Genomic DNA, 27,815 nt, shown 5'->3' with positions numbered 1-27,815 from the left:
TGAATTGTTTCTAATTTTTCAGATGTTATGAAATAAGCTGCTATGAACATTTGTGTAAAAGTCTTTTTGTGAGCATGTGTTTCTGTTTCTCTTGAGTAAATACTTGGGAGTAGAATTGCTGGGAAATAGTGTAGGAATGACTTCAGTTTTAAAGAAATGGCTAGATATTTAAAAAAAAAATTGATTGTACTACCAATGATGTGTGAGTACTCCATCTTAATTTATTCCAGTTCCTTGCCAACATTTGGTATTTTTAGTCTTCTAATGACTATATATCTCAGTGCAGTTTTAATTTACATTTTCTGATCATTGATATCACTGATTATGTTCATGTGCTTATTGTCAACATTTATGTGTCTTATTTCATAAAATCTTAAAATAGACAAAAATGTTCATTTTTCCTCAAAACTACAATGACCAAACTTTATATATATATATATATATATATATATATATATATATATATATATATATATATATATATAAAATCATTCAATATCTGACTCTCGTTTAGAGAGGTTTTTTTTCTTTTTATTTTCTTCTTTTTTTAATATATAAAATCTTTATTTAAGCACCATTATTACAAGCATGATTGTAGTTGGGTTTCAGTCATAAATAGAATACCCCCCCTTCAACAGTGCAACATTTCCACCACCAATGCCCCCGCTGTCCTTCCCCACCCCTGATGTATTCAAGACAGGCATTCTACTTCTCTCATTCTTTAACATTGTAATGCAAGTTGTTAGTGTAGTTATTTCCCTAACAGCATTCACTACTCTTTGTGGTAAGCTTCAAATTGTGAGCCGGTCCTTCTGGCCCTTCCAGCCCTTTACTATTGTCTCTGGGCCTTATTACAATAATGTCTTTAATTTTTCTTAAAACCCATAGATGATTCATACTATTCTGTGCATATCTCTCTCCCTCTGACTTATTTCACTCAGATTCCATGTACATCCACATATAGGAAAATTTCATGACTTCATCTCTCCTGATGGCTGCATAATATTCCATTGTGTAAATGTACAAAACTGTTCATTTTTAATTTTTTAAAAGTATTTATACATGAAATTCGGGGAAGGGAGTGTTGAGACTATACCTGGCAGTGCTTTAGTGGCCACATGTAAAACAAGTACCCTAACCTCTGTAAGATCTTTCAAGCACCGTGAAATATATTTTATAAGTTTTATCTCAGAGACTATAGTTTTCCTGTTACTTTTAAAACAGGCTTTGGATGAGTGTAATATTTTAATATGTCAATGTATTCTAATTTTTCAACATTTTTCTTGTGTGGTCCTTGTTTTTATGTTAGTCTTTATCTCTATTCAAGAAGACATTTTCTTTTTTCTTTTCCTTTTGGTTTTTAAGCCACACCAGGCAGAGTGCTTCAGACTGGCTCTGAGCTTAGGGATCATTCCTGACAGGGCTCATCATATACAGGGGACCATATACAGCACCAGAGATTAAATCCTGGTCTGTCAAATGCAAAGCAAGAGCCTTTTCTGCTGTTCTATCTCTCCATGCTATATGCCTGGAAGATATTGTCTTAGTTTTCTTAGACATACAAAATATGTACAGCTAGATCTACATTCTAAAATAATAGGGACATAGTGTGTATTTATGGTGGATTTGTAGATTCTACTTGTTTTGATGATAGATTGTTAATCCCAAGCTCAGATTATATTTTGTATATAGTTTATTTATTACTAGAACTATATAATTTGTATATAGATAATATGTGTCCCCTCCCAAGGTGAGTATCTTTTTGTAGAGTTCTTTGGCTATTTTAAATGCTTTGTACTCATGTATAAATTTCTGAATTAAATTTCTTGGGGCCAGAGAGATAGCAAAGCGGTGTTTGCCTTACAAGCAGCTGACCCAGGGCCTAAGGTGGTTGGTTCAAATCCCGGCATCCCATATGGTCCCTGTGCCTGCCAGGTGCTATTTCTGAGCAGAGAGCCAGGAGTAACCCCTGAGCACAGCTGGGTGTGGCCCAAAAACCAAAAAAAAATTTTTTTTCACTTTTAATTTTTTTCTGTTTTGGCTTTTTTTTGTCTGAATTAAATTTTATACAGAAAAAATGCTGAGTCTCTGATCATTACCATTTTGATATTATAGTCAATTCAGGGGCAACTAATATTTTAACAATATCAGGTTTCTAAAGTTTATGAATGTTGTAGTTTTATATATTCTTCAATTTATCGCTTTATTTATAATTATGTTATGCTTTCTGGATATGCTTTGTAATTTTAGGTGTATGGTTTTACATATATTTATTAAGTAAAATCTTAAAAGTTGCTTTATTGTGGTATTGTAATTCAAAACATTTATAATGCTTTGGTATATAAAAATAAATTCTGTCTGTTAAATAAATCAATATTTATTGCTATTTTCCCAATATGCAATGAATTTATTATATATACTCTGCTTTGTAAAAATGCTACTATTAGTTTCTATTTTTCAAATCAACATTAGAAAATGCAAACTGCAATGACCAAGTAAAAATATTCCAATTATTACATGTATTATTCACAAAATAAAATCAGATACTATTGAAATTATTTAATTAATACTAAATATAGTGTTTATATTTTATTTACTGAGAACATAAGAATTAATTAAAATTACTTATCTCCTAAGGTTTATCCTTATGCTAAAGCCTTATTCATGACATGTAGTATATTTAAGGCAGATACCAACTTAGTTTTGTTTTATGATAAACATATTCCTGCTTGAAGTAGTTTTGATTAGCTTTAATAATAAGTGACTTATGTTGCAGAAATTTCTATTTGTTGTACTAGCCCTATTGTTTCAAATATCCATAAAGTTTCTCCCTTAGTTTTGTAAAATAATATTTATTTCATCTATTAGTTAAAAAATATGATCCTCTGTGATACCTTTGACCTAAAAAATATTGGAATATCTAAAAGTTTTAAACCTTAAACCTTTAACAGATTTTAAAAACCTTAAAACTTAAAACATTTTAAACCTTTAAGCTGTTTTGTGAGTCCTCCTTTAAGCTATATCTACAATTAAAAGTAAATTTGATTTTAGGAGGAAAATTACATACTCACTTAAAGTCAAGAATGCTATCTGTATAAATTATAAATTTGCTTTGGATACGATGGAAGTACTGCTCCATATAAGAAGCACTTATTTCTCTTTACTCTGTTTTTCTAGGTGGGGTAAAACCTTGCGCATTGAACTGCTTGGCTGAAGGTTACAATTTTTATACTGAGCGTGCCCCTGCAGTGATTGATGGGACTCAATGCAATTCGGATTCACTGGATATCTGTATCAATGGAGAATGCAAGGTTGCTCAGATATAAATTTTACTCTTTTTTTGTGTGCTTATTTCTTCAGATAGTATCTCCTAGTCAAGGTGTTCAGTGCACCTTTTAGAGAAATACCATTGACAATAAGGATGACAATCCTTACAAAGATAAAATGAGCATTCTTATTCAAACATCATGCAAATGCGATTTATTCTGGTGTTCAAGATAAGGTTATAGTGATTATTAGAAATATTTTGGAGTTTGTTTTTATTTTTAAAAATCAAAAAACATCCAAAATAAATGTTTTGGATTTAATCTTTATTTTTCTCTGTTTACAACATGATAGGATACAAAGTAGAACAGAACTCAGCTTGTTTCATGTGGCTGCCATGTGTTCTTATTGAAAGTTTACTTGATATGTTTTGTAGCATAATTTTCTCTCAAAGTGTGAAACCCTTATGCTGCTCCTTTGTCTTCTTGGAAGCATTTACAGTGGTTTTGATGATTGAGTTAGTCTTTACCTTATTAAAGTATTTACTTCAGAGAATTAGCCAGACTAGTTGGGAATTGTAAGAGAAAAATCATTCTCTTTTCCTAGAGTTGTAAATGAATCTTATCATAATAAGAAAAGCCACAAAAACCACTCTTGTCATAACTTTTTTCCTGGTTTGTTTTTGTTTTACTTTAAAGATAAGCACAAAACTAATCCCAGAAACTGAGAAAGAAGAAATAAATATACTGTCTCGTTTGCTTGGTCTCACTCATAACTTCATGTAAAAGTTTCTGTCTTTTTGGCTACTTGTCTCTGAGTTCCAAACATAGTGTGTGTGTGTGTGTGTGTGTGTGTGTGTGTGTGTGTGTGTGTGTGTTACTTTATTTACTTGAGAGAAGGGCTATTTCTGTGATAGTACTAAATTTTTTTTTCTTTGTCTTGTTTTGTTTTGGGTCACACATGACAGCACTCAGGGGTTACTCCTGACTACTCAGAAATCGCTCCTGGCAGGCACAAGGGACCATATGAGATGCTGGGATTTGAACCACCATCCGTCCTGGATTGGCTGCTTTCAAGGCAAACGCCCTACCACTGTGCTATCTCAGTGGTAAAATTTTTAGATTACAAAGATTCAGTACATATTTTGTTCAGTGATTATACTAGTGACTAACAATCAAATGTACACATTCAAGGGCCAAAATTAAATATAAATAAAATATACATCTAGAGGCAGTGGATAGGGCACTTACCTTGCATGTAACTGATCCAGGATTGAACCTGGGCACCCCATATGGTCCCCTGAGCACTGCCAAGAGTAATTCCCTAAGTGAAAAGCCAGGAGTAAGTACTAAGCATCACCGTGTATGGCAATGTCTATATTTTTTAATTCTATGATTAAATGCAAATTAAAATTTAAATTAAAGCTTTTACATGTATACATGCTTGCATCTCCTTTGGTTTATGAGTCTTGTTAAGCTGGTGAAAAACAGGTATTCATTTTTGAAGATTTACTCAGGCAAGAATTTCACAACTCAACCTTGACACTAACCATAGTCCAGTGGTTTCAAAAAGATAAATTGTAATAAGAGTCAATACTCTTTCTTGTCCAACCCTCTATAGGAGCTTGTGTCATTTTTTTTCTATTTCTGCATTTTAAAAACTGAATAAGAGCTTGTGACAATTAGGACATTAAAACATGGTGTCTATGAAAGGAAGAAGAAATCCTTGGGCTGGAAATTTAGTATAGTGGGTAAAGTGCTTGCCTTGCATCCAGCCTACCTAATTTTGATCCCAGGTTTTATTTGTATTCTCCAGAGCACCACTGGATGTGGCAAACTAAACGAAAACAAACAAAACAACATAAAAAAAAAATCCAGGCATTCTTGGGGAAGCAAAAATTTCCCCTTCAAACTTAAGTGTCGAAAAATGTTACACAACTTATTAGAAAGTTTAGGTAAATGTGACAAAAGGGGAAAGTACTTCCTGTATTGATTTCCTTTACTGGAAAAAAAACATTATAAAAAATTATTTATTTGACAGTTATGGCTCCAAGAATCCCTCTTTTTGACACACTGAATATTCTTCTCTGTTTTCAGCATGTAGGTTGTGATAATATTTTGGGATCCGATGCTAGGGAAGATAGATGTCGAGTCTGTGGAGGGGATGGAAGCACATGCGATGCCATTGAAGGGTTCTTCAATGATTCGTTGCCCAGAGGAGGTGAGTGTGTTGAGCGAACTCTTCCTCACACCTCTGGTGTACTTAAATTATCCAAGACACTTCATTCCCATCCCCTTACTTTTAAATTTCTTTATTTAGGTAGACTATACTCACCCACCCCAAAATTGCATTCAGTCCTTTAAACATTAAATGGGATTCCATGTAAGAGATTTTAAGAAATTACATTCCTTTCACTCAACCTCACTTAGACATTGCCTCTAGATGGGAATTCCCACACAACATTGATATGAAGACCATGTGTTGAGAAAAAAAAAAAACAGCCCATGAACTAATATTACCTATATAAAGGCTTTGACCATTTCTTGAGATAATTATGAAAAAAAAAATACCCTATATGTATTCATAAACCCAAAGGGAAGTTTGCTTATATATCATAATATATAATGTTCAAAGTAAAAATAAGAATGGCAGGGTAAGGAAACTGTTATACTTAATGGTTATTAGACATTCATCTGTGGATCAAGATTACTTATTATTGGATAATTTCTGTGTTCCAGGATACATGGAAGTTGTGCAGATACCAAGAGGTTCTGTTCATATTGAAGTCAGAGAAGTGGCCATGTCAAAGAACTATATTGGTAAGTAGTACTTTTTCTAGATTTAATGAGAAAAAGATACAGTGCTTTGAGGTAGAATACCTTCATGGTAAAATAACGGGAGTCTCAAATTTTTTATGACCTAAATAAGAGGTAAATAAATAAAAATAATTACTTTATACTTTACCCCTTATGGATTTTAGATTCTTTTTTTTTCAGTTATATTTAACTAAGGTATAATTTACTTCAATAAATCATTTGAACATGAGTATATTGATCTACTTTTGTTTCTTCCCACTAATTTATGTCTCTATAAGTGAAACCATTCTGTGTTTTTTATATTGCTGTTTGTCGTCATCATTCACTTTCCCCTTATTATATCTGTGATGTCTATCAGTGAGGATAAGGAGAGAACAGAGAAAGAGATGGTCGTGCTTAAATATGATCATGAGAAAACAAAAGAGGAGCAGGAAAATGTCATTCTATTTTCTAAATTAAAGAATAGTTGACAAAGAAAATATTAATTTTAGTTATATAATACTCTATATTAGTAGAGTGCCCCCAATAGGTCTTAAAATAGGAAATATTGTGATTTATAGTTTATTCTTTTATAATTTTTTATTTTCATATTCTTTACATATATATGTATATTTATTTGTATAGTGTGTGTGTTTTGCTGGGATCAAACTCAGGGCCTTAAACAAGTGATCACTGAATAATAAAACTATCCCTCTACATTTTTGTATCAACTTGTGAATAAAAAATGTATAATATGGAATTCACAAAAAAATTAAATTTAGAGGGAGCCAGAGAAATAGCATGGAGGACAGTGGTTCAAATCTCGGCATTCCATATGGTCCCCCGAGCCTGCCAGGGGCAATTTCTGAGCATAGAGCCAGGAGTAACCCCTGAGCGCTGCCAGTGTAACCCAAAAAACAAAAACAAAAACAAAACAAAAAAAAAGATTAAATTTAGATAAATTAGGAAGAAATGGTATGTTTAAAATATCATCTTCCATATGTGCAACATTTTACCTGTTCATTAAGTCTTTGCCCTTGTTTATTAAATCCTTTGCCTTGTTATATATATATTGTTTTTTTGGAGCCACATCCAGTGGCACTCAGGGTTTACACCTGGCCCTGCACTCAGAAATCGCTCCTGTCAGGCTCAGGAGACTATCTGGGATGTCTGGACTAGAACCCGGGTCCGTCCTGGGTTGGCCAATACAAGGCAAATGCTCTGCTATCATTCTAGCCCCACTAATATGTATTTTTTAATATACAGCTCTTGAGCATATATATTTTAAAATCTATCGTTAATTTTTACTTAAAATTTTTATTATAAATGCTATTATTATAATTTTATTTTGGATCATTTGTTATTATGTAGTAGCATGCTGATTTATTTAGTATTGACCTGCTTATTTCACTTATTCTAAAAGTTGTTTTGCAACTTTTTTTACATAGATTGCTATGTCATCCTAAAGTAAAAGAAAATTTAATTCTCTTTCCCATATTTATTCTCTCCTTCCTTTCCTCCCTCCATTTCTTCCTTCCTTTCTACCATCCTTCCCTCATTTCCTTCCTTTCTATCCTTTCTTCCTATCATCCTTCCTTCTACAATCCTTTCTTTCGTCTCTCCTTCCATTCTACCTACTTCCCTCCATTCCTTTTTACCCTTCCATCCTTCTCTTTTCGTTTGTTCCTTCCTTCTTTCTTTCATTCATCTTCCTTCTTTCTAATTTCTTTCTTTCTTTCTTTCTTTCTTTCTTTCTTTCTTCTTTCTTTCTTTTTCTTTCTTTCTTTCTTCTTTCTTTTTTCTTTTTCTTTCTTCTTTCTTTCTTTCTTTCTTCTTTCTTTCTTTTTCTTTTCTTTTCTTCTTTCTTTCTTTCTTTCTTTTTTCTTTCTTTTTTCTTTCTTCTTCTCTTTTTCTTCTTTCTTCTTTCTTTCTTTCTTTCTTTTTCTTTCTTTCTTTCTTTCTTTCTTTCTTTCTTTCTTTTCTTTCTTTCTTTCTTTTCTTTCTCTTTCTTCTTTCTTCTTTTCTTCTTTCTTTCTTTCTTTCTTTCTTTCTTTCTTTCTTTCTTTCTTTCTTTCTTTCTTTCTTTCTTTCTTTCTTTTCTTTCTTTCTTTCTTTCTTTCTTTCTTCTTTCTTTCTTTCTTTCTTTTTCTTTCTTTTTTCTTTCTCTTCTCTTTTCTTCCTTCTTTCTTTCTTTCTTCTTTCTTTCTTTCTTTCTTTCTTTCTTTCTTTCTTTCTTTCTCTTGCTTCTTTCTTTCCTCTTTCTTTCTTTCTTCTTTCTTTCTTTTTCTTTCTTTCTTTCTTTCTTTCTTCTTTCTTCTTTTTCTTTCTTTCTTATTTCTTGCTTGCTTTTCTTTCTTGCTTGCTTGCTTTCCTTTCTTTCTTTTCTTTCTTGCTTTCCCTCTCTCCTTCCTTATTATTATTGTTCCTTAATGTTTTATACAATTTAATTATGAAACCATCCAAACTAGTGTTTTGTGTGAAGATGTTTAGTGAAAAATTTAATTTTTGTAATTTGTAGAATTTATTGGGTAAGTTTATTGAATGTGTCTGTTAGTATTCTGCATTTCATTTTAACTTGTATGGAGGCTTCTTCACACCAGCAAGGAATTCTGGGATGTCAGTAGAGTGTGTGAGAATTATGTTCCTTTTTGACACTCCCTAGAGATGGCCCTGAATTTGGGATCAGTGCCCCAAGAGCACTCTCCACTTCAGAAACTGGCCACAAGCCCAGGCAAGTCCCAGGCAGCTACCTGTATTTCTGAACCACTAGCTATAGATTGGCAGTTCCCACCATCTCTTCCTCAGAAATCAGGTGACCTTTGTAAGCCCAGTTTATTATCTGACTGACAGACTATAAATCATAGGTTCCCAGGGCTGCATTCTCAAGTTTGATTAATTTGCTAGTATAGCACACAGAACAAAGGAAACACAGTTAGTTACTTACTAATTTATTACAAAGAATACTAAAAGATAAGAAATCAGCAATCAGAAGAGAAACATAGGATCAGGACCCAAAACAAAGAAACTTCAGTACTCTGAGGCCTCAGGCTGGCACATGGAAGTCTTCTTTTTTCTACTTTCTTTAAAAATAATATCTTTATTTAAGCACCGCAGTTACAAACATGTTTGTAGTTGGGTTTTAGTTATAAAAGGAACATCCCCCTTCACTAGTGCAACATTTCCAACACCAGTGTCCCCCATCTCCCTCCTCTCCCACCCTGACTGTATTCGAGACCGGCATTCTACTTCTCTCACTCATTACCCTTGTCATGAAAGCTGTTAGTGTAATTATTTCTCTAACTATACTCACCACTATTTGTGGTAAGCGTCATACCATGGGCCGGTCCTTCTAGCCCTTATCTCTATTGTCTCTGAGTATTATTACAATAATGTCTTTTATTTTTCTTAAATCTCATAGATGAGTGAGATTATTCTGTGTCTATCTCTCTCCTTCTGACTTATTTCACTCAGGATAGTAGTTTCCATGTCCATCCACGTATAGGAAAATTACATGACTTTATCTCTCCTGACAGCTGCATACTATTCCATTGTGCATATGTACCACAGTTTCTTTAGCCATTCATCTGTTGAAGGGCACCTTTGTTGTTTCCAGATTCTGGCTATTGTAAATAGCGCTGCAATGAATATAGGTGGCAGAAGGAATGTTTGTGTTGTGTTTTTGTGTTCCTAGGGTATATCCCTAGGACTGTTATAGCTGGATCGTTTGGGAGCTCAATTTCCAGCTTTTTGAGGAATCTCCATATTGTTTTCCATAAAGGCTGGACTAGATGACATTCCCACCAGCAGTGAATGAGAGTTCCTTTCTCCCCACATCCCCACCAGCACTGATTGTTCTCATTCTTTGTGATGTATGCCAGTCTCTGTGTTGTGAGATGATACCTCATTGTTGTTTTGACTTGCATCTCCCTGATGATTATTGTTGTGGAGCATTTTTTATGTGCCTTTTGGCCATTTGTATTTCTTCTTTGAGGAAATGTCTGTTTATTTCTTCTTCCCAATTTTTGATGAGGTTAGATGTTTTTTCTTGTTAAGTTCAGTCAGTACTTTGTATATCTTAGATATTAGCCCCTTATCTCCCATTCTGTGGGTGGCCTTTGTATAATTGTCACTATTTCTTTTGAGGTGCAGAAGCTTCTCAGCTTAATATAGTCCTATCTGTTTATCTCCGTTTCCATTTGTTTGGAGAGTGATGTTTCCTCCTTGAAGAGGCCTATAGTCTCAAAGTTACAGTGTTTTTACCTACATGTTGTTCTATTTATTTACCTTATGGTTCCAGGTCTGATATCAAGGTCTAAATCCATTTAGGTTTTACCTTTGTGCATGGTGTTGGATGGAGGTCTGAGTTCGCTCTTTTGCATGTGGCTGACCATTTGTCCCAGCACCACTTGTTGAAAAGGCTTTCCTTGCTCCATTTTGCATTTCTTGCCCCTTCATCAAGGTTAATTGATTGTATGCCTGGGGAACATTCTCTGAATACTCCAGTCTATTCCATTGATCTGAGCATCTGTCTTTATTCCAGTACCATGCTGTTTTAATAAATATTGCTTTTGTTTGTTTGATTTGTTTTTGTGGGCCACACCAGTAACACTCAGGGGTTACTCATGGTTATGCGTTCAGAAATTGCTCCTGGCTTGGAGGACCATATGGGACACCGGGGGATTGTTGCAAATCAGTCCCTGATGAGGTTGACTGATGGAGGGATGGAGAATGAGGCCTTTCTCCTCCAGCTCGGACCACGTGTCTGTTACTCTGTTCAGCCGGCTGTTCTGAGGTGAATGCGGGAAGAAAGCCAACAGGCATGCCGGCTTCCGAAGAAAACAGTTCTTTATTCCATGAAGAGGCCGAATCCAAAAGGCCTAAGAATAAGCCTCAGGAAAAAAGCCTCCCGCCTTCCACAGACCCTTGCTTTTATCCCCAGAATCAGGTACCACCAAACCGAGGTCCATTCTAGGTTAGCTCTTGCCAGGCAAACACCCTACTGCTTGCACCACCTGTTCTGGCCCCAGACTATTGCTTTATAATACAATTTAAAGTTCGGGAAACTGATTCCTCCCATATTCTTTTTCCTAAGGGTTTCTCTAGCTATTCATGGGTGTTTATTGTTCCAAATGAATTTCAGGAGTGTTTGATCCACTTATCTGAAGAATATCATGGATATCCTTAGAGGAATTGCATTATATCTGTACACTGCTTTGGGGAGTATTGCCATTTTGAAATTGTTAATCCTTCCCATCCATGAACAGGGCATCTGTCTCCATTTCCTTGTGTCCTCTTTTATTTCTTGGAGTTGGGTTTTCTAGTTTTCTTTGTATAGGTCCTTCACCTCTTTAGTTAAGTTGACCCCAAGATATTTGAGTTTGGGTGCCACTATTGTGAATTTTTAATGTCCATTTCTTCTCTATCATTATTTGTGTATAAGTGTTTTTCAGTATAAAATTTTCCCTAAATACTGCTTTAACTTCATCATACCATATCTTGATACATGTTTTTAAATGTTGCAATGCAATGTTTTTCAGTAAGAAAAAATATCTGATGAGAGTAGTAATAAACTGGTTAAGGTAGTTGTCTTACATGCAGCCAACCTGAGTTGATTCATGGCTTCCCACATGGTTTATCGAGCACTGACAGGAGTAATTCCCAACAATTATCTATTATCTACACATTATCTACAAGTTGTTCATGATTGAGTTTCAGGTATACAATTTATTTTAAATTTTAGTTAAAATCAGTTTAAAATACTTTTATTTGCCTTGTGAAGCATAGCATTGAAGGCATTATTAAATTTCTAAATATATGGAAGTTTTCAGATATTTTTGTTACTTATTTCTAGTACATTTACTATGGGCTGAAAACTTCATTTGTCTGGTTTTAATTCTTTTATGCAAGTTTGTTTCATGACTTAGCTTTACTCAAGTAGTCCCTATTCTTACTTAGTTTTACATTCATGTTCAAATGGTAGTATTCAAAGATTCATATTGTAATAGCTAATTAGAATTGTAGGTTTGTTTATTCTATACCTTTGTAAGATTTGGTTCTATTTATTTGAACCATTTATTTGTTGTCTAGACATTTAAGAATGTTACCTCTAGCTATATTGAACATATAATAGTTATCAAATTTTTAAGTCTTTTTATTTATTTATTCAGACTTCTAATTAGTGATTGCATGTTAAATGTTTTTAATTTACTCTTTTTTACATATATTTACTTGTCTCTGAATTTAAAATATTTTTTCTTTTCTTTTCCAATGTTTTTTAAAATAATCTTTATTTAAGCATCATGAATACAAGCATATTTGTAGGTGGGTGTCAGTCATAAACAGAATACCCCCCTCCACCAGCACAACATTCCCACCACCTCTACCTGTATTTGTGACAGGCATTCAACTTCCCTCATTTTTAACATTGTCATGCTAGTTGTTAGTGTAATTATTTCCCTAACAGCGTTCACCACTCTTTGTGGTAAGCTTCAAATTTTGAGCCACTCCTTCTGGCCTTTCCAGCCCTTAACTCTATCGTCTCTGGACCTTATTACATTAATGTCTTTTTTTTTTCTTTAAATTTTTCTTAAAACCCAAAGATGAATGAGACTATTCTGTGTCTATCTTCCTCTGACTTATTTCACTCAAGCATAATAAATTCCATGTACATCCACGTTTAGCAAAATTTCATGACTTCATCTCTCCTGATGCCTGCATAATATGCCGTTGTGTATATGTACTACAGTTTCTTTAGCCATTCATCTGTTGAAGGGCATCTTGGTTGTTTCCAGATTCTGGCTATTGTAAATAGTGCAGCAATAAATATAGGTGTGAGGAAGGGATTTTTGTATTGCATTTTTGTGTTCCTAGGGTATATCCCTAGGAGTGGAATAGCTGGATCATATGTGAGCTCAATTTCCAGTTTTTTGAGAAATTTCCATATAGTCTGGACTAGAGGGCATTCTTACCAGCAGTGAATAAGAGTTTCTTTCTCTCCATATCCCTGCCAGCACTTATTGCTCTTGTTCTTTGTAAGATATGCCAGTCTCTATGGTGTGAGATGGTGCCTCACTGTAGTTTTGATTTGCATCTTCCTGATGATTAGTAATATGGAATATTTTTTATTGTATCTTGTGGCCATTTGTATTTCTTCTTTGAGGAAGTGTCTGTTCATTTCTTCTCCTCATTTTTGATGGGGCTATATGATTTTTTCTTATTAAATTCTGTCAGTACCTTGTATATTTTTGATATTAGCCCTTTGTCTGATGGGTATTGGATGAATAGTTTCTCCCATTCTGTGGGTGGCTTTTGTATCTTAGGCACTATTTCCTTTGAGGTGCAGAAGCTTCTAGGCTTAATAATCAAGATGGGAATAAAAGGAACTTTTCTCAATATAGTCAAGGCCATCTACCACAAGCCAATGGCAAGTATTATTATTAATGGAGATAAATTAAAAGCCTTTCTCCTAAAATCTGGTACAAGACAAGGCTGCCCTCTCTCACCACTCCTATTCAGCATCATTCTAGAAGTACTTGCCATAGAGATTAGGCAAGAAAAGTATATCAAGGGCATCCAGATAGGTAAGGATGAAATCAAGCTCTCTCTGTTTGCAGATGACATGATAATATATTTAGAAAACCCTAAAGACTCTGCAACAAAGCTTCTAGGAACAATAGATTCATATAGCTAACTGGTAGGCTACAAAATTAACATGCAAAAGTCAATGGCCTTCTTATACACCAATAATGATAAAGAAAGAAATGGACATTAAAAAAAAACAATTTTATTCACATTAGAGCCACACAAACTCAAATACTTTGGGGTCAACTTAACTAAAGAGGTGAAGGACGTATACAAAAAAATTTACAAAATCCTGCTTCAAGATGTAAGATAGGACACAAGGAAATGGAGACACAGACCCTGCTCATGAATTGGTAGGATTAATTTCATTAAAATGGCAATACTCCCCCAAAGCATTGTACAGATTTAATGCAATCCCTCTAAAGATACCCAGGTAATTTTTTTTTAAAAAGGTGGATCAAACACTCCTGAAATTCATTTGGAACAATAAACTCTCACAAATAGCTAAAGCAATCCTTGGGAAAAGGAATATGAGAGGTGTTGCTTTCCCCAATTTTAAACTGTTACAGAGCAATAGTTATAAAAGCTGCATGGTAGTGGAATACAGATCCTCAGATCAGTGGCATAGACTTGAGTATTCAGAGAATGTTTTCCAGACAGATAATGAACTAATCTTTGATAAAGGATCAAGAAATTCAAAATGGAGCAAGGAAAGCCTCTTCAACAAGTGGTGTTGGGACAAGTAGTTGAAAAAAAGTGAACTCAGACCCTCATCTAATAACCACGCACAAAGATCAAATCCAAGTGGATTAAAGACCTTGATATTAGGCCTGAAACCATAAGGTATATAGAACAACATGTTGGTAAAACACTATATAACATTGAGACTAAAGCCATCTTCAAGGAGGAAACAGCACTCTCCAAACAAGTAGAAGCAGAGATAAACAAATGGAACTATATTAAGCTGATTTTAAAATATTTTTGGTAGAGACTGTAGAGATAGCTCAAAGGGCTTTTCATGTACATCCAAAGTCCAACTTTGCATGAGGGAAGGAGCCCCAGGTTTAATCCCTGGCACGACATGGTTCCCCAAACACCACTGGGAGCAACCACTGGGTGTGACTTCCAATGCAAGCAACTGAAATAAAACTACTATGAAATAAAGTACTTTTCTTGTACAATTTAGGTACTTGAATCTTGATTTCTTATTGGGTTTAACAATTATTTTTTTATTTTTTTTGTTGGTTTTTCGGGCCACACCCATTTGATGCTCAGGGGTTACTCCTGGCTACGTGCTCAGAAATTCCCCTTGGCTTGGGGGGACCAGTTGGGACGCCGCGGGATCGAACCAAGGTCCTTTCCTTGGCTAGCACTTGCAAGGCAGACACCTTACCTCTAGCGCCACCTCGCCGGCCCCAACAATTATTCCTTAAATTGTTGTTTATAAAGAATTTACCAGAACTTTTCTGTAAAGGGATACAAAAAATAAATAAATAGTAGGCATGTAGTCTGCCTCAACAATTCAATTCTGCCATTGTGAAATCAGACAGACATAAGTCACACAGCATTTGAAAAACCTGTCTGTGTCCAATTAATATTTACTGACAAAAGGCTAATAACCATATTTGCCAATCTTCTATTTGGATATTTGTATTTTAATTTTATATGAATACCATTGTTTGCTACCACAGAGTTATTTGCTTCTTTTCTATTTGTCCTAGGTATTGTTTGTTTGTATGTATGCATGTGTGTGCAAGTGTACTGCCTTAGAGTATTAAGTGTCTTACAATATACTTAACTATACTTGTTCTTATAATTATAAGCTAATATTAATTATTCTTTTTGGTTCTGTTTAATTAGCAGTTGTTACAGAGTTTACAAAACAACATTGATAGTTTGTTGTAGTACAGCTGTAAACATCAAGTCTTTCTGTTTAATAAACGATTCTTTTTTTTTTTTTCGGGCCACACCCGTTTGATGCTCAGGGGTTACTCCTGGCTAAGCGCTCAGAAATCGCCCCTGGCTTGGGGGAACCATATGGAACGCCGGGGGATCGAACCGCGGTCCTTCCTTGGCTAGCGCTTGTAAGGCAGACACCTTACCTCTTGCGCCACCTCGCTGGCCCCTAATAAACGATTCTTATAAATTCCATTGCAAATACATTTGCAATATTTTTATTTTCCTTCTTTTAAATATGGATTCATCACTAATTTACAGTGTTGCTCAGGGCTGGAGTGATAGAATAGCGGATAGGGCGCTTGCCTTGCACGTGCTCGACCTGAATTTGGTCACCGGCATCCCACATGGCCCCCCGAGCATGCCAGGAAGGCGTCCTGAGCAAAGCTAGGAATAGACCCTGAGCATAGCCGAGTGTGGTTAAAAAATGTACAGTGTTGCAGAAACTCTGGGATAAATTTTAATGCCTCTCTGTTTATAAGATTTTACCATGCCCACCTCCAAAATTCTAGTGCCATCCTCTAGACCACTTTTATGTTATCCTCCCTCCCCATCTCATCCACGTCTTTCCCTCAAGGAGCCATTACAATTTTTGCCATCTAAGAGTAACTTTTTTTATTGTTTGCTGGTTCACTTCCTTCAGTATTAATATTCCACATCTATTTGTAACTGTCTAGTAATCTTCTTTCACTTCTTTATCCATTTTATTTGACAAAATCAGTTCAAGTTCCAATCATTTTGTCCCAAATGACAGTTTTATTTTAAATGGCTGAAAAATATCCCAATGAATATGATTATCACAGATTCTTGCTTATTGTGTTGATGAGAATTTAGGTTGATTACATATCTTGGCTAATATGAATTACATAACTATGAACACTGGACTTCATTCAAATATACTTTTAAATCTGTGTTTCATATACTTTAGAAAAATTACTAGCTTTGATCATTGAATCATATAGTACAGTTTTAATTTTCCCTCTTCTCCCCTCCTTTTTTTTGCTGTATTTGTCATGATTGAGATTCACATACTGTGGTGCTTGCAGGAAGCCACGTACTTTGAAAGCTTAATATGTGCTGAATGAAGTGACATATCCTCAGTTATGGGACTCAGACATTCTCTGCTGTGGTGCTCACATACCTTCTCTCCAGGGCTCACACTCCTGGCTACAGTGTTTGCACACTTTAGTTATAGGACTTACATATATCTTGCTTTTTTCTACTCAAGAGATCAGCACCACTCAATTCCAAAATTAATGGGACCACTAAATAGCAGTACAGGGAATAGAATTGCCATTTCACACTTGCAAGCTTGCTTATAAACTTAGCTAAGGGTGATATAGTGCATGTGGTACTCACCCACACTTGATGGTGGTGCTCTGGAGATCACATACTTGTAGCACCAGGGATTTCAATGCAAAACCACCACATTGAGCTTATAAGTATGTGCATGGATATATATATTCATATTTTTCTCACTATATTAATGCTTTTATTTAAAATCTTAGAATAATTTATAATGACTTTGAAAATTATATTATGCAAATCCCACAATTTTTTATTTTTGAGTTAATTTCTTTGGGTTATATTTTTCATTTCATGGCAATTTTCATTGGATATTTACATTGCATTTGTTATTGAGAGCTTGGATTTTGTTTTCTTTCTTTAAAGGGTGTTAATTAATTTGTAGATAAGCTTACTTTTGATTTTTTATTTAGATGAGTCCAGAGTAGTGCCTTTTATTGTGGTTTTTGCTTAATGCCACAAGAAGATGGTTCTTCTTGGATCTCTGCCAAATGTAGTTGAAATTGAATTCTCCTGTTGGGAATTATTCTTCTTATAACACCAAAGTAGATTCCTTCACCCTGCTACACACCTTGAATTTATTGAGTTTTATACAATGCATAAACAAAATTCTATTCAGCAACAGATTTCTTCCTGCTATGCTACTCCCGATTCTACAAATTCCAGCTATCTTAACCTTCCAAATTTTTTTTGGGCCACACCCATTTGATGCTCAGGGGTCACTCCTGGCTAAACGCTCAGAAATTGCCCCTGGCTTGGGGGGACCATATGGAACGCCGGGGGATTGAACCATGGTCCTTCCTTGGCTAGTGCTTGCAAGGCAGACACCTTACCTCTAGCGCCACCTCACTGGCCCCAACCTTCCAAATTTTTTAGATCTGAGTTCTATTTCTCTACAAAGTGAGAAAACTTGGCTCTGTTTAGCTCTCTTCTATACTGACTATTTCTAGAAAGAAAGCTAGTGACTTGATACAAATCAACTCCCTTACTTTTTAAAATAAAGAAATGCCTCCTAGCCAATGACTCAGGGATACATGATTCATATATTTTATGAATTTTTCTCATTTTTCACCATGTGAAATAAGTCTAGCACCAGTCACTTCAACATAGAAAAAATGGAAGTTCTATTTATTTGATGATTAATCTTTTGGAACAAATTTAGATTTCACAGTGGTACTTAGTGAGACTTGAATGATTGCTTGTTCTCTTTCATATATCATCCCTTTTCCCTTCATTTTTGTTTATTTGTTCAGTTTGGGGGTCATACTCAGCTGCATGCAGGGCTTACTCCTGCTTCTGTGCTCAGGAATCATTTCTGTTGGGGCTTAGGGACCATATGGATTGAACCAAGATTTGTTGCATACAAGATCTTAGCTACTGTATTATCTCTTTGGTTCCCCAAATAATCATTTAAAATTAACCATTCAATGACATTTACTGTATTTCCAAATATTTGTGTTAGCCCAAAGGAACTTTATACTAAAACAGTTACTTCTCATTTCTCAGTTCTGAGCAATAACCAAATGCATATTTTTGGTTTCTATGCATTTAACTATTGTTGATATCTCCTATAGATGGAAGCATGTAACATGTGGCCTTTTATTTACTATGTACTATGGCCTTTTCTGTCATATGATATTTCTGAAATTCTTTCACATTGAAGCATGTATGAATATCTTCATCTATTTTATGACTAAACAATATTGATTTATAGTGTATTATAATATTTTGTTTCTCTGGTCATCTGTTAATTTTTATTTATTGAATTAAATATTTATTTATATATTATTAATATAATTAATTAATACATCATATCTATTTATTAACACTTATTTATTGAACATTTCTGCCTTTCTATTCTTGGGAATATTGTACTGTAAACATGTGGTGAGCAGATACTCAACTACTATTTTAAAGTGTATTTTTGGATTATACCTAGAAATGGAATAATGCTCCATAATTTTTTATAGAGAATGAGACACTAATTTAACAAATTTTGGGTTGAATGTTAGTCTTCTATTTTTGTTGTCTTTCCTTTACTAATTTAAGTTACTTCCTTTGTATATACTAAATCTCTTTATGGAGTTGCTTTATTTACTTATTATAAGTATTTATAGGGGGCCAGAGCGATAGCCAAGCAATAGGGTGTTTGCCTCACATGCGGCCAACCCAGGACGGACCCGGGTTCGATTCCCGACTTTCCATATGGTCCCCTGAGCCTGCCAGGAGTGAATTCTGAGTGAAGAGCCAGAAGTAACCCTTGAGCACCACCATGTGTGGCCCAAAAGCCAAAAACAAACAAACAAACAAACAGAAAAAGTATATCTTTCTTTCTACTTACTTTGTATTAAGGTATGAGATTATTTTATTATGATATAGATTATTAGAGATATTTTGTTTCCTGTTTTGTGTCTGTTTTGCTACAGATTCGCACTTGCCTCACATGTGACTGATTTGACTTTGTTCTCTGGCACTGCCATGAGTACTCCTTAAGCACAGACCCAGGAGTAAACACTAAGCACTGCCAGGTGTGCTTCAAAAGCAAGAAAGAATGTATTTTTCTATGTTTATATGTTCTAATATTTCATATCTTGATTCCCATTGTTTCTAGGAATTTTAGTTCTTGGTGTTTTAAGTTCTCACAGTGCTCTGGGTCTAATTTCAACAGTGCTTAGGGTTGCTTCTGATGGTGCTCTGAGGACCATAACTTTAAGTTATTTTAATCTTCAGACTTCATTGACCATGTTTGTGCTCCATCATGTGGTCTAGTGTCAAGAATCTACATGTCTTTTAGAAAAGAATGTGTGTTTGGTTGTTATTGTTGGGGGTAAAAAAAAAAAATCCTATAATTACTTATTAAGCCCAGGTCTTTTTCCTCTCTTCTCTTTCTTCTGTTAATCACTGTTAAGATGACTGGGGGTCATACATGCACTTAACTGTAGTACTTGTACCTTTGGTTGTGGTGCCTGCCAGGATTTGCCCACCAAATTTTGATGCCCACATACCTAGCCATGGTAGTGCTTGCACATGTTCTTGTAGGAGTCACACTCATTAGTTTTGATGCTCGCATGCATCATGGATGTAGTGCTGTGCTCCTGGCCATGCTGCACATATTGTAATGTCTGCTGGTATCATATCCCATAGTTTCTTAATCTTGATGCTTGTACAAACTTGGATGCAGTATAGTCAGAAATTGCTTTGGCACAGGGACTGCAGTTGCCAGGACCATACATGGTCCATGTGGCAGTAGTAGGGATCACCCTCATTGCCTCATAAGTATTTTAGGCACTTATTCCAACTTATTTAAGGCTCTTGTTTCCTGGCAGATATTCTATCTTGTTTACTTGTATAGTGGTGGGAATGAGGTTGTAAAGTCTCCTATTACTATTGTGTTGTACTTGAACTCTCTTTAGGCCTGTTAGCATTTGTTATATTTAGATATTATATATTAATGTTTTATATGTTTACATATAGATATAGGTACAATAATATATTATGTATCAATGCCTTAATTATTGTTTAATACAGTGGCTACTCATAACCCTTTTTTAAATTTAATATTTATTTTGTGTGATTTAAGTATGGTTGTTCCAGTCATATTTTGGCAAGCATTTGCCTTTAATATGAATTGCTAATCATTTATATTTTGAACCGGTGTTTATCTTTGAAGTTTCAATGAGTCTCAAATGTGTTATAAATAACAAGGTTAGATTTTATTTCCTGATTCATCTGACTGTTCTACCTTTAACATTTAATAGTTATTGATTAAAAGAACTTGTTGACATGTTTCTATATGAACTCTGGGAGCTTTTGCAGTTTGTCTTTATTTTTTTCTCCTTGTCCTGACATGGCTTTATTTCTTAATCATTTAGTTTCATTGTTCTGATCCATTATTCTCTTGTCAGCCTATGTGTCAGTGTTACAGATTTCCCCCATGTTTCTATAATTGCTTTTTTAATTAATATTTGAACATAAAGTTCCATTGTCACCATAAACCCCCATTATTCATGTGTCATTATTGCCTTGCTAGTTCCATATGCTTGTTCTTTCAGACAAATCATCCATTTGGTTTTGTCAGTATTATTACAGGTACTTTATATCTTTTTTCAATTACATAAAAAGTTGCAACTAATTTGTATTTAAGAAAATGCCCAACAATTTCATCTCGAAATGGAAATGGCTTGTATTGTATATGCTTGTCCATTTATTCATCAGTGACATTGGACTAATATTTTTATTTTAGCTTTGAAATCTGAAGGGGATGATTACTATATTAATGGTGCCTGGACTATTGACTGGCCTAGGAAGTTTGATGTTGCTGGGACAGCTTTTCACTACAAGAGACCAACTGATGATCCAGAATCCTTGGAAGCTCTGGGTCCCACCTCAGAAAATCTTATTGTTATGGTAAGTGTGTCTTTGTCTCTTTATTTCTTCTCTCTGTAATCCACTGGTGTAGTAGGAAGGAGCAGGCTTTATTATTTGAGTTTTACAGTTGGGGAACTTAAGGTAAATAAACTAACAAGAACATAAAACATGTAAAGCTAAAGCTGCAGTACTGTTTTCCTTTGCTTATTTAATCTTTTCAATACCTGCTTGGATAATATTTTCTATAAACAAACAAGGAAGGGGAAAGAAATGGCTTCAAATTACCCATGGAAATTGAAGGAATAAATCATTGCATGTGTTGTAAAAGTTATCTTAAGTGTTTGAAAAGATTCACTTTATGACATTTTCTTCAAATGAAATAATAACTACCTGAATGAAGGCTCATTGCATTTTAATTATCTTCACCAGTTGTTTTCAATGGCAGGTTCTGCTTCAGGAACAGAATTTGGGGATTAGGTATAAGTTCAATGTTCCTATCAGTCGGACTGGCAGTGGAGACAATGAAGTCGGTTTCACATGGAATCATCAGCCCTGGTCTGAATGCTCTGCTACTTGTGCTGGAGGTAAGACACCCACTAGGCAGCCCACCCAGTGGGCAGATTGGAAAAGCAAAATATGTTCTGGGCTGTTCTTTGTGTTTGCTAAAGAAGCTAATTGGAAACATTTCTTGCAGGTTTGCTTCAAGCTGTAATTTAGCAAAAGAAACTTTAATTATATTACATTATGTTTGTTTTTAACCTCATGTAATTTGTACAGATTTGTTGGTAAAATACATCTTGGCACAATGAGTGTCTCTGCTGGTGCTTCTCCCAAGACTCTCATGAAGGTGGGCTATTTGGTTTTCGTGCACGCATAAAGAACATCAAGAGTTCTAAATAATAAAATGAGCAGAATCAGACGGCACAGGAACAACTTCTTGTAATGGGGGATGAGAAAGTATGTCTGTGTGCTTGTGCTTGTGTGCTTGTGTGTTTACCACAATTCTATTCAAACTCCCTTCTTCAGCCATCCAAGTTAAGGGACTATAAACTGGGATGCTACAATAATTCCAGGTGTCTGGGTTAATGGTATATGCTGATTCTGTTACAGTCCCTCAGAGAGGTAGCTGCTAGGCGGTGGTTGGTGATGTGTTGGTTGTCCCATGTGCGTTTTTCATGGGTGCCTTTTCCCCACAATTTACTCTATTCCTAATCCTCCTCCCTCTAGTGGCCACCAATGCAATTCTTTACCTCTGGCTGGGAGAGCAGGACAGTTGGCTTCCTTCAAAGCCAACACCCTTGCTGCTGCATGGACTGGTGAGTAGAAGTGCTGTGCAAGCAGCATCTTCCTTCTCTCTGGAGACTAAATGCATCGCCTCCACCGTATACCCCAATCCCAATAGGCAAGGAAATGAACCTATAGTTCAGACATAGGCTAGACCTCACCATTCCAAAAGCAAAAATTAAATTACAGATAGTGGCATGTAGAATGGGAGAAGTGAAAATAAAGTGTATCATCCCATTTTATCCCATAGACCAATGCATTTCCCTTTCTAAATTGCTGAAATGACATATAACTCAACATAGACTTTATTTTTTTGTCTTGTTCTAGCTTAATTTTTCTTGAATCTCCAAAACACTTGAATCTCAAGGCCTGAATAGAGATGATTATTTTTATAAATAATGAATGAGGTATCACATACTTGATTAATATGTTTAGTCTTAGAAAAATTAAAACAATAGTTAACTACAACTCCATCTTCCAGTATTCCGATGACATCACAAATGTTAAAAATAGGAATAAGTGAATCATAGTATGTTTTCTTCTATATAAATTATCATGAAACAGATTTCACATATTTTGAAAGATCGTAGTTTTTAAAACTTTAAGACTACAATATTTATTTAAATAAATAAAATCATTTTATAATCTTTTATTCAAATGAATGCCATTATATTTTAGTGGCTCTTATATACATATCTTCCTTTGTTCAACTTAAATTTCTCTTTATTTAATCTATAAATTTACTTACATTTTTGCATATTAAAAGAGGACTTCATGACAGTTTTATGTACATACTTCAGGCCCTAGAGGAAGGTGGAATAAATCTGTTAAATAATAATTAAAGTAATTCAAAGTTTAGACAATCTAATGATAAAGATCTAAAAGGTTAAGTTATTAACTTGAAGAAGAGGCAACTTAGAGAAAATATATTAGTATCTTCAAGTATATGACAGACTGTTGAATGGGGATTTCTTAGTCTTTGTACTGAAAATTGCTATATTTGGGGATAGTTTAGACACAATCTTGTCTGAAGCCAAGGAGGGATTAAGTGAATTCTTGGTGTTCCTTCTAAATCCATGATTTTTATGTTCAAAAAGAATAGTTCAACAACAACAACAACAAAAGAAGGATGGCAAGGAAAGACTACTAGAACAGAACTTGTCATATTTTAGAACTGAAGTTAGAAATAAAATAATCCCCTGTGATTTAATAAGTTAAAGAAGTATAAAAATCAGAATGAACATTATTCTTTTTCATACTACTTGTTTTGAGAAAACATTATTAAATTAATTCTTGATTAAAACAAAAGAAAAAATGAGGGAGAATAAATCCTGAAAGAATTTTCTCTGTTATTTATACTTCTTTCTCTCTTCTGGAGCTACTGATCCTAGATTTTTGAGGTACTTCTGAAAAGCAATGTTGTGCTCAGTTATAAGTAATTATGACAGCATTCACAAGACCATTGCCTTCTTTGGAAGAAAGATGTGCAATGCTTGAAAGCAAGCAGGCAAATAGTGTAATGAACTGCCATTTGTCTTGTATGGTAAGTGGTGCTCAGAGAGTAGACCCTGGATAGTAGTTTCATATTCATCTGGTAGAAATTTATTAGAAATGTTCATTTTAGGGCACTTTCTCAAATCTACTAAACAGAATCTTGATTGACATCTAGCAATCTTGTTTTTAATAAGATCTCCAGATGCTTGTGAGGTTCAGTCAAGATTGAGTGCCAGACACAGAAATGGAAACTTAGCTGTCTAGGTTCATAGAATCCACATCTTCATCACTGAAGTGTGTGCATATTTCTAGATGCAACCTATATGTAAAACATTCTCTGTACTATATTAGGAACTTGTACGTGTTCATTTCAGTGTGGCAAATGACTTTGAAATTACTAATTGTCTTAGTATGTGAAACGAAGAAATTACCAGAAAGAAGTACTATAATTATAATGGGCAAATAAAATGAAACTTCTCTCTGCAATATTTCCTAGAATATAAAGTGCAGATCATTACTATTGGATCTTTTAAGTTATCTCTGTTTTAACTCCAAGTTTTCCTTTCTTCCTTCTTTTCTTCCTTCCTTTCTTTCTTCCATCCTTCCTTCCTTCTTTCTTCCCTCCCTTCTTTTCTTTCTCCCTCCCTGCCTCCCTTCCTTCCTTCATCTCTCCCTCCCTCCCTTCCTTCCTTCATCTCTCCCTCCCTCCCTTTCTTTCTTCTCTCCCTTCCTTCCTTATTTCTTCCCTCCCTTCTTTCCTTTCTCCCTCCCTCCCAATTCCCTCCCTCCTTTCCTTCTTTTATCTATCTCTCCCTGCCTCACTCTCCCCTCCCATCTTTCCTTTCTTCCTTCATCTCTCCCCTTCCTTCCTTTCATCCTTCCTTCATCTCCCTCCTTTCCTTTCTTCCTTCCTTCCTTCCTTCCTTCCTTCCTTCCTTCCTTCCTTCCTTTCTTCCTTCATCTCTCCCTCACTCCTCCTTTCCTTCATCTCTCCCTTCCTCCCTCCTTCCCTTCATTTCTCTCTCCCCCTCCCTCCCACCCCACCTTTTTCTTTCTTCCTTCCTTCCTTCCTTCCTTCCTTCCTTCCTTCCTTCCTTCCTTCCTTCTTTTCTTTCTTCTTCCTTCTTCTTCCTTCCTTCCTTCCTTCCTCCTTTCCTTCCTTCCTTCCTTTCTTTCTTTCTTTCCTTCCTTCCTTCTTTCTTTCTCTTTCTTTTTCTTTCTTCTTTCTTTTTTCTTTCTTTCTTTCTTTCTTTCTTTCTTTCTTTCTTTCTCTTTCTTCCTTCCTTTCTTCTTTCTTTCTTCTTTCTTTCTTTCTTTCTTTCTTTCTTTCTTTCTTTCTTTCTTTCTTTCTTTCTTTCTTTCTTTCTTTCTTCTTTCATTTTTAATTATGAGAACAAAGATGCAAAGAAAGAGGGCAAGGTAAAGTTACAGTGGAAGGACAATCACCCATAAACAGAATTCTCAGTAGTCCCATTGCTGTTATCTTAACTTTGAACTTTCAGCCAAAGAACATTAAGAAAAATAAAACAGAACCCATGTAACAATTACTTTGTCCCTCAAGTCCCCAGATTGTAATACATAGTATTTCTTAGCAGCACACAAAGCAATCTAAAACATAAAACTTATGTAACTCCTTAAACTTTGAAGGCAAAGTACCTTTTTACATTTCCATGCACATGCATATTAGTTTAAGTTAACCTCAAAAGTTTAAATGGGTTGTTTTTCTTAAAGATTAGAGTCAAAGGAGAACAGTAAAAACGGTGTTAGAGTGGCAATTATTGTTTGCATAGGCCCACCAAAATATGAGGGACATGGAAAGGAAAAGCCTTGGCCTAAACACAAGGAGACCCTACCCCTGAAGTTTCCTGGCATAAGACCAACTCTAGGCACCAGGCAAACTAGTTTGTCCAATCCAAGTCATTGTCTGTAGTGCCAATACACTTTTATTTTTCACACAGTCTCTGTTGTTGGTATCATGCTTCTGTATTAAAGATCCTGGAATCTGCATATCCTACATTGCAGTCAGGATGGTGCAGAGTGTCCTCTCGTTTCACCTCACAATTAAAGGGCAATGCAGAGAACCGTGTCCTGTAAACAGGTCGTTGTGTTGTCAAGTCTTCTTAGTGTTAAGGGAAGTCTCTTTTGAGCAGGTCGATATCAGAGCATGGTAGGGTCTTCCCTGGTAGAGGATTGCTTCAGGTGTTGTTATAAAAAAAACCTTGGATGTTTCGTAGATAGCTTCCCTGGCTCAGGGGTGAATGGAGGATGCCCATTCTTTTGAGGCCTGTGCCAGGTCATTATATCAATGTTTAGGGTGTAAGGTCCCATTGCACTACAAGATTTGTGTGTTTCAATCTCTATTAGATAAGAATTTATTTGTATGTATAGTATTTTCCCATTTTAATGTGCCTATGCAAACAAGAAACAATGCCACATGGTGTTATCGGCGCTTATGGGGGCCATAAGAACAAGTCCAACAAACCCCAATGACATGGTTCAATCATAAGCATTAAACTGAGGGGCTCTTTCACCAAAATTCCTTATTGAACAGCTCACAAAGAGAAGACAAGATAAAAAGTGGGTAGAACCGTTACTGTAAAAGAATATTTAGTAAGAGTTATAGCTGTCAAAGAAAATACACATAAAATATTCAAAAGACATATGTGTCCATTTTATGTCTTTTGAAATAGTTGGGGGTAGTTAAATTCAATGCATGACTTCGCTCTATGATTAGGACTGTGTAGCACTGAAGTTAAAAACGGTAAATGTGGGGTACTGATGGTTGGAGTAAGAGATTAAGGAGTAATAATGAGCTTTGTAGGGGTGTGCGAAAGGGCAGCAGGAGGTCGGTCTTGGTGCCTAACAAGTTAAGAACTGAGAGTAAAGATGATTAATTAATGGGAAGATAACGAATCCAGATTGGGAGATGAGGGAGTAGAAGGGCTCTTGTTTGGGGGAGGGAAATATATCAAGGGAATATATACATTGTATACATGAATTGTTTATGGATTAGGCTTGGGAGTCAGAGAGGACCCCTGTATAGGAAGTCACATCTACATATACACTGATTTTAAAGACCTATTTGAATGTTATCCTCCAAATCTAAGGGCATTCCATTTTGTTTCATAGGAACAGTCGAGAATTAAGAACATTTATGGGTGTTTTTAAAAAGAATGCCCCCGCGCACTTTTGAAAATGAATACTAATACGAAAAGAACTCCTAAATGGGGTCCCAGTGTGCATACAGAGGAGTTTCTCTCCCCACCCTCCCCCCAGGGCCCGATATACCAGGCCTGGCCGTGAAGACCAGTCGGTGATGGGGGGATCTCAGTCCCCTGGACTAAGTGTCAGCTCAGGGGGCCTATGGCTAGCTGTCCTGCCCAGAGCCCCCCACATACCAGCTGAAGAGACACAGAAGTGCTGGCATGTGGAGTCTTCTGGGTGCAGCCTCTTTCTTTTTCTTTCTTTCTTTCTTTCTTTTCTTTCTTTCTATTTTCTTCTTCTTTCTTTCTTTCTTCTTTCTTTCTTTCTTTCTTTCTTTCTTTTCTTTCTTTCTTTCTTTTTCTTTCTTTCTTTCTTTTTTTTCTTCTTCTCTTCTTTTTCTTTCTTTCTTTCTTTCTTTCTTTCTTTCTTTCTTTCTTTCTTTTCTTTCTTTCTTTCTTTCTTTCTTTCTTTTCTTTTCTTTCTTTCTTTCTTTCTTTTTTCTTTCTTTCTTTCTTTCTTTCTCTCTTCTTTTCTTCTTTCTTTTCTTTCTTTCTTTCTTTCTTT

At 35.3% G+C, this 27,815-nt stretch overlaps 1 protein-coding gene across 1 annotated transcript in view; it reads left to right on the top strand.

Moving 5' to 3' along the window:
• Positions 1–27,815, top strand: part of ADAMTS6 (ADAM metallopeptidase with thrombospondin type 1 motif 6) — a 267,510-nt gene that overhangs the window by 186,432 nt on the left and 53,263 nt on the right. The window contains 5 exon segments of the mRNA XM_049768834.1: positions 3,178–3,311; positions 5,361–5,484; positions 6,003–6,083; positions 21,145–21,308; positions 21,715–21,853. Coding sequence (XP_049624791.1) covers positions 3,178–3,311; positions 5,361–5,484; positions 6,003–6,083; positions 21,145–21,308; positions 21,715–21,853 — 642 coding nt within the window.

Source organism: Suncus etruscus, chromosome 2 (assembly GCF_024139225.1).
Source record: "Suncus etruscus isolate mSunEtr1 chromosome 2, mSunEtr1.pri.cur, whole genome shotgun sequence".
NCBI lineage: Eukaryota > Metazoa > Chordata > Mammalia > Eulipotyphla > Soricidae > Suncus > Suncus etruscus.
The sequence above is the reverse complement of the archived record's forward strand: the minus strand, read 5'-3'. Positions and strand labels throughout refer to the sequence as shown.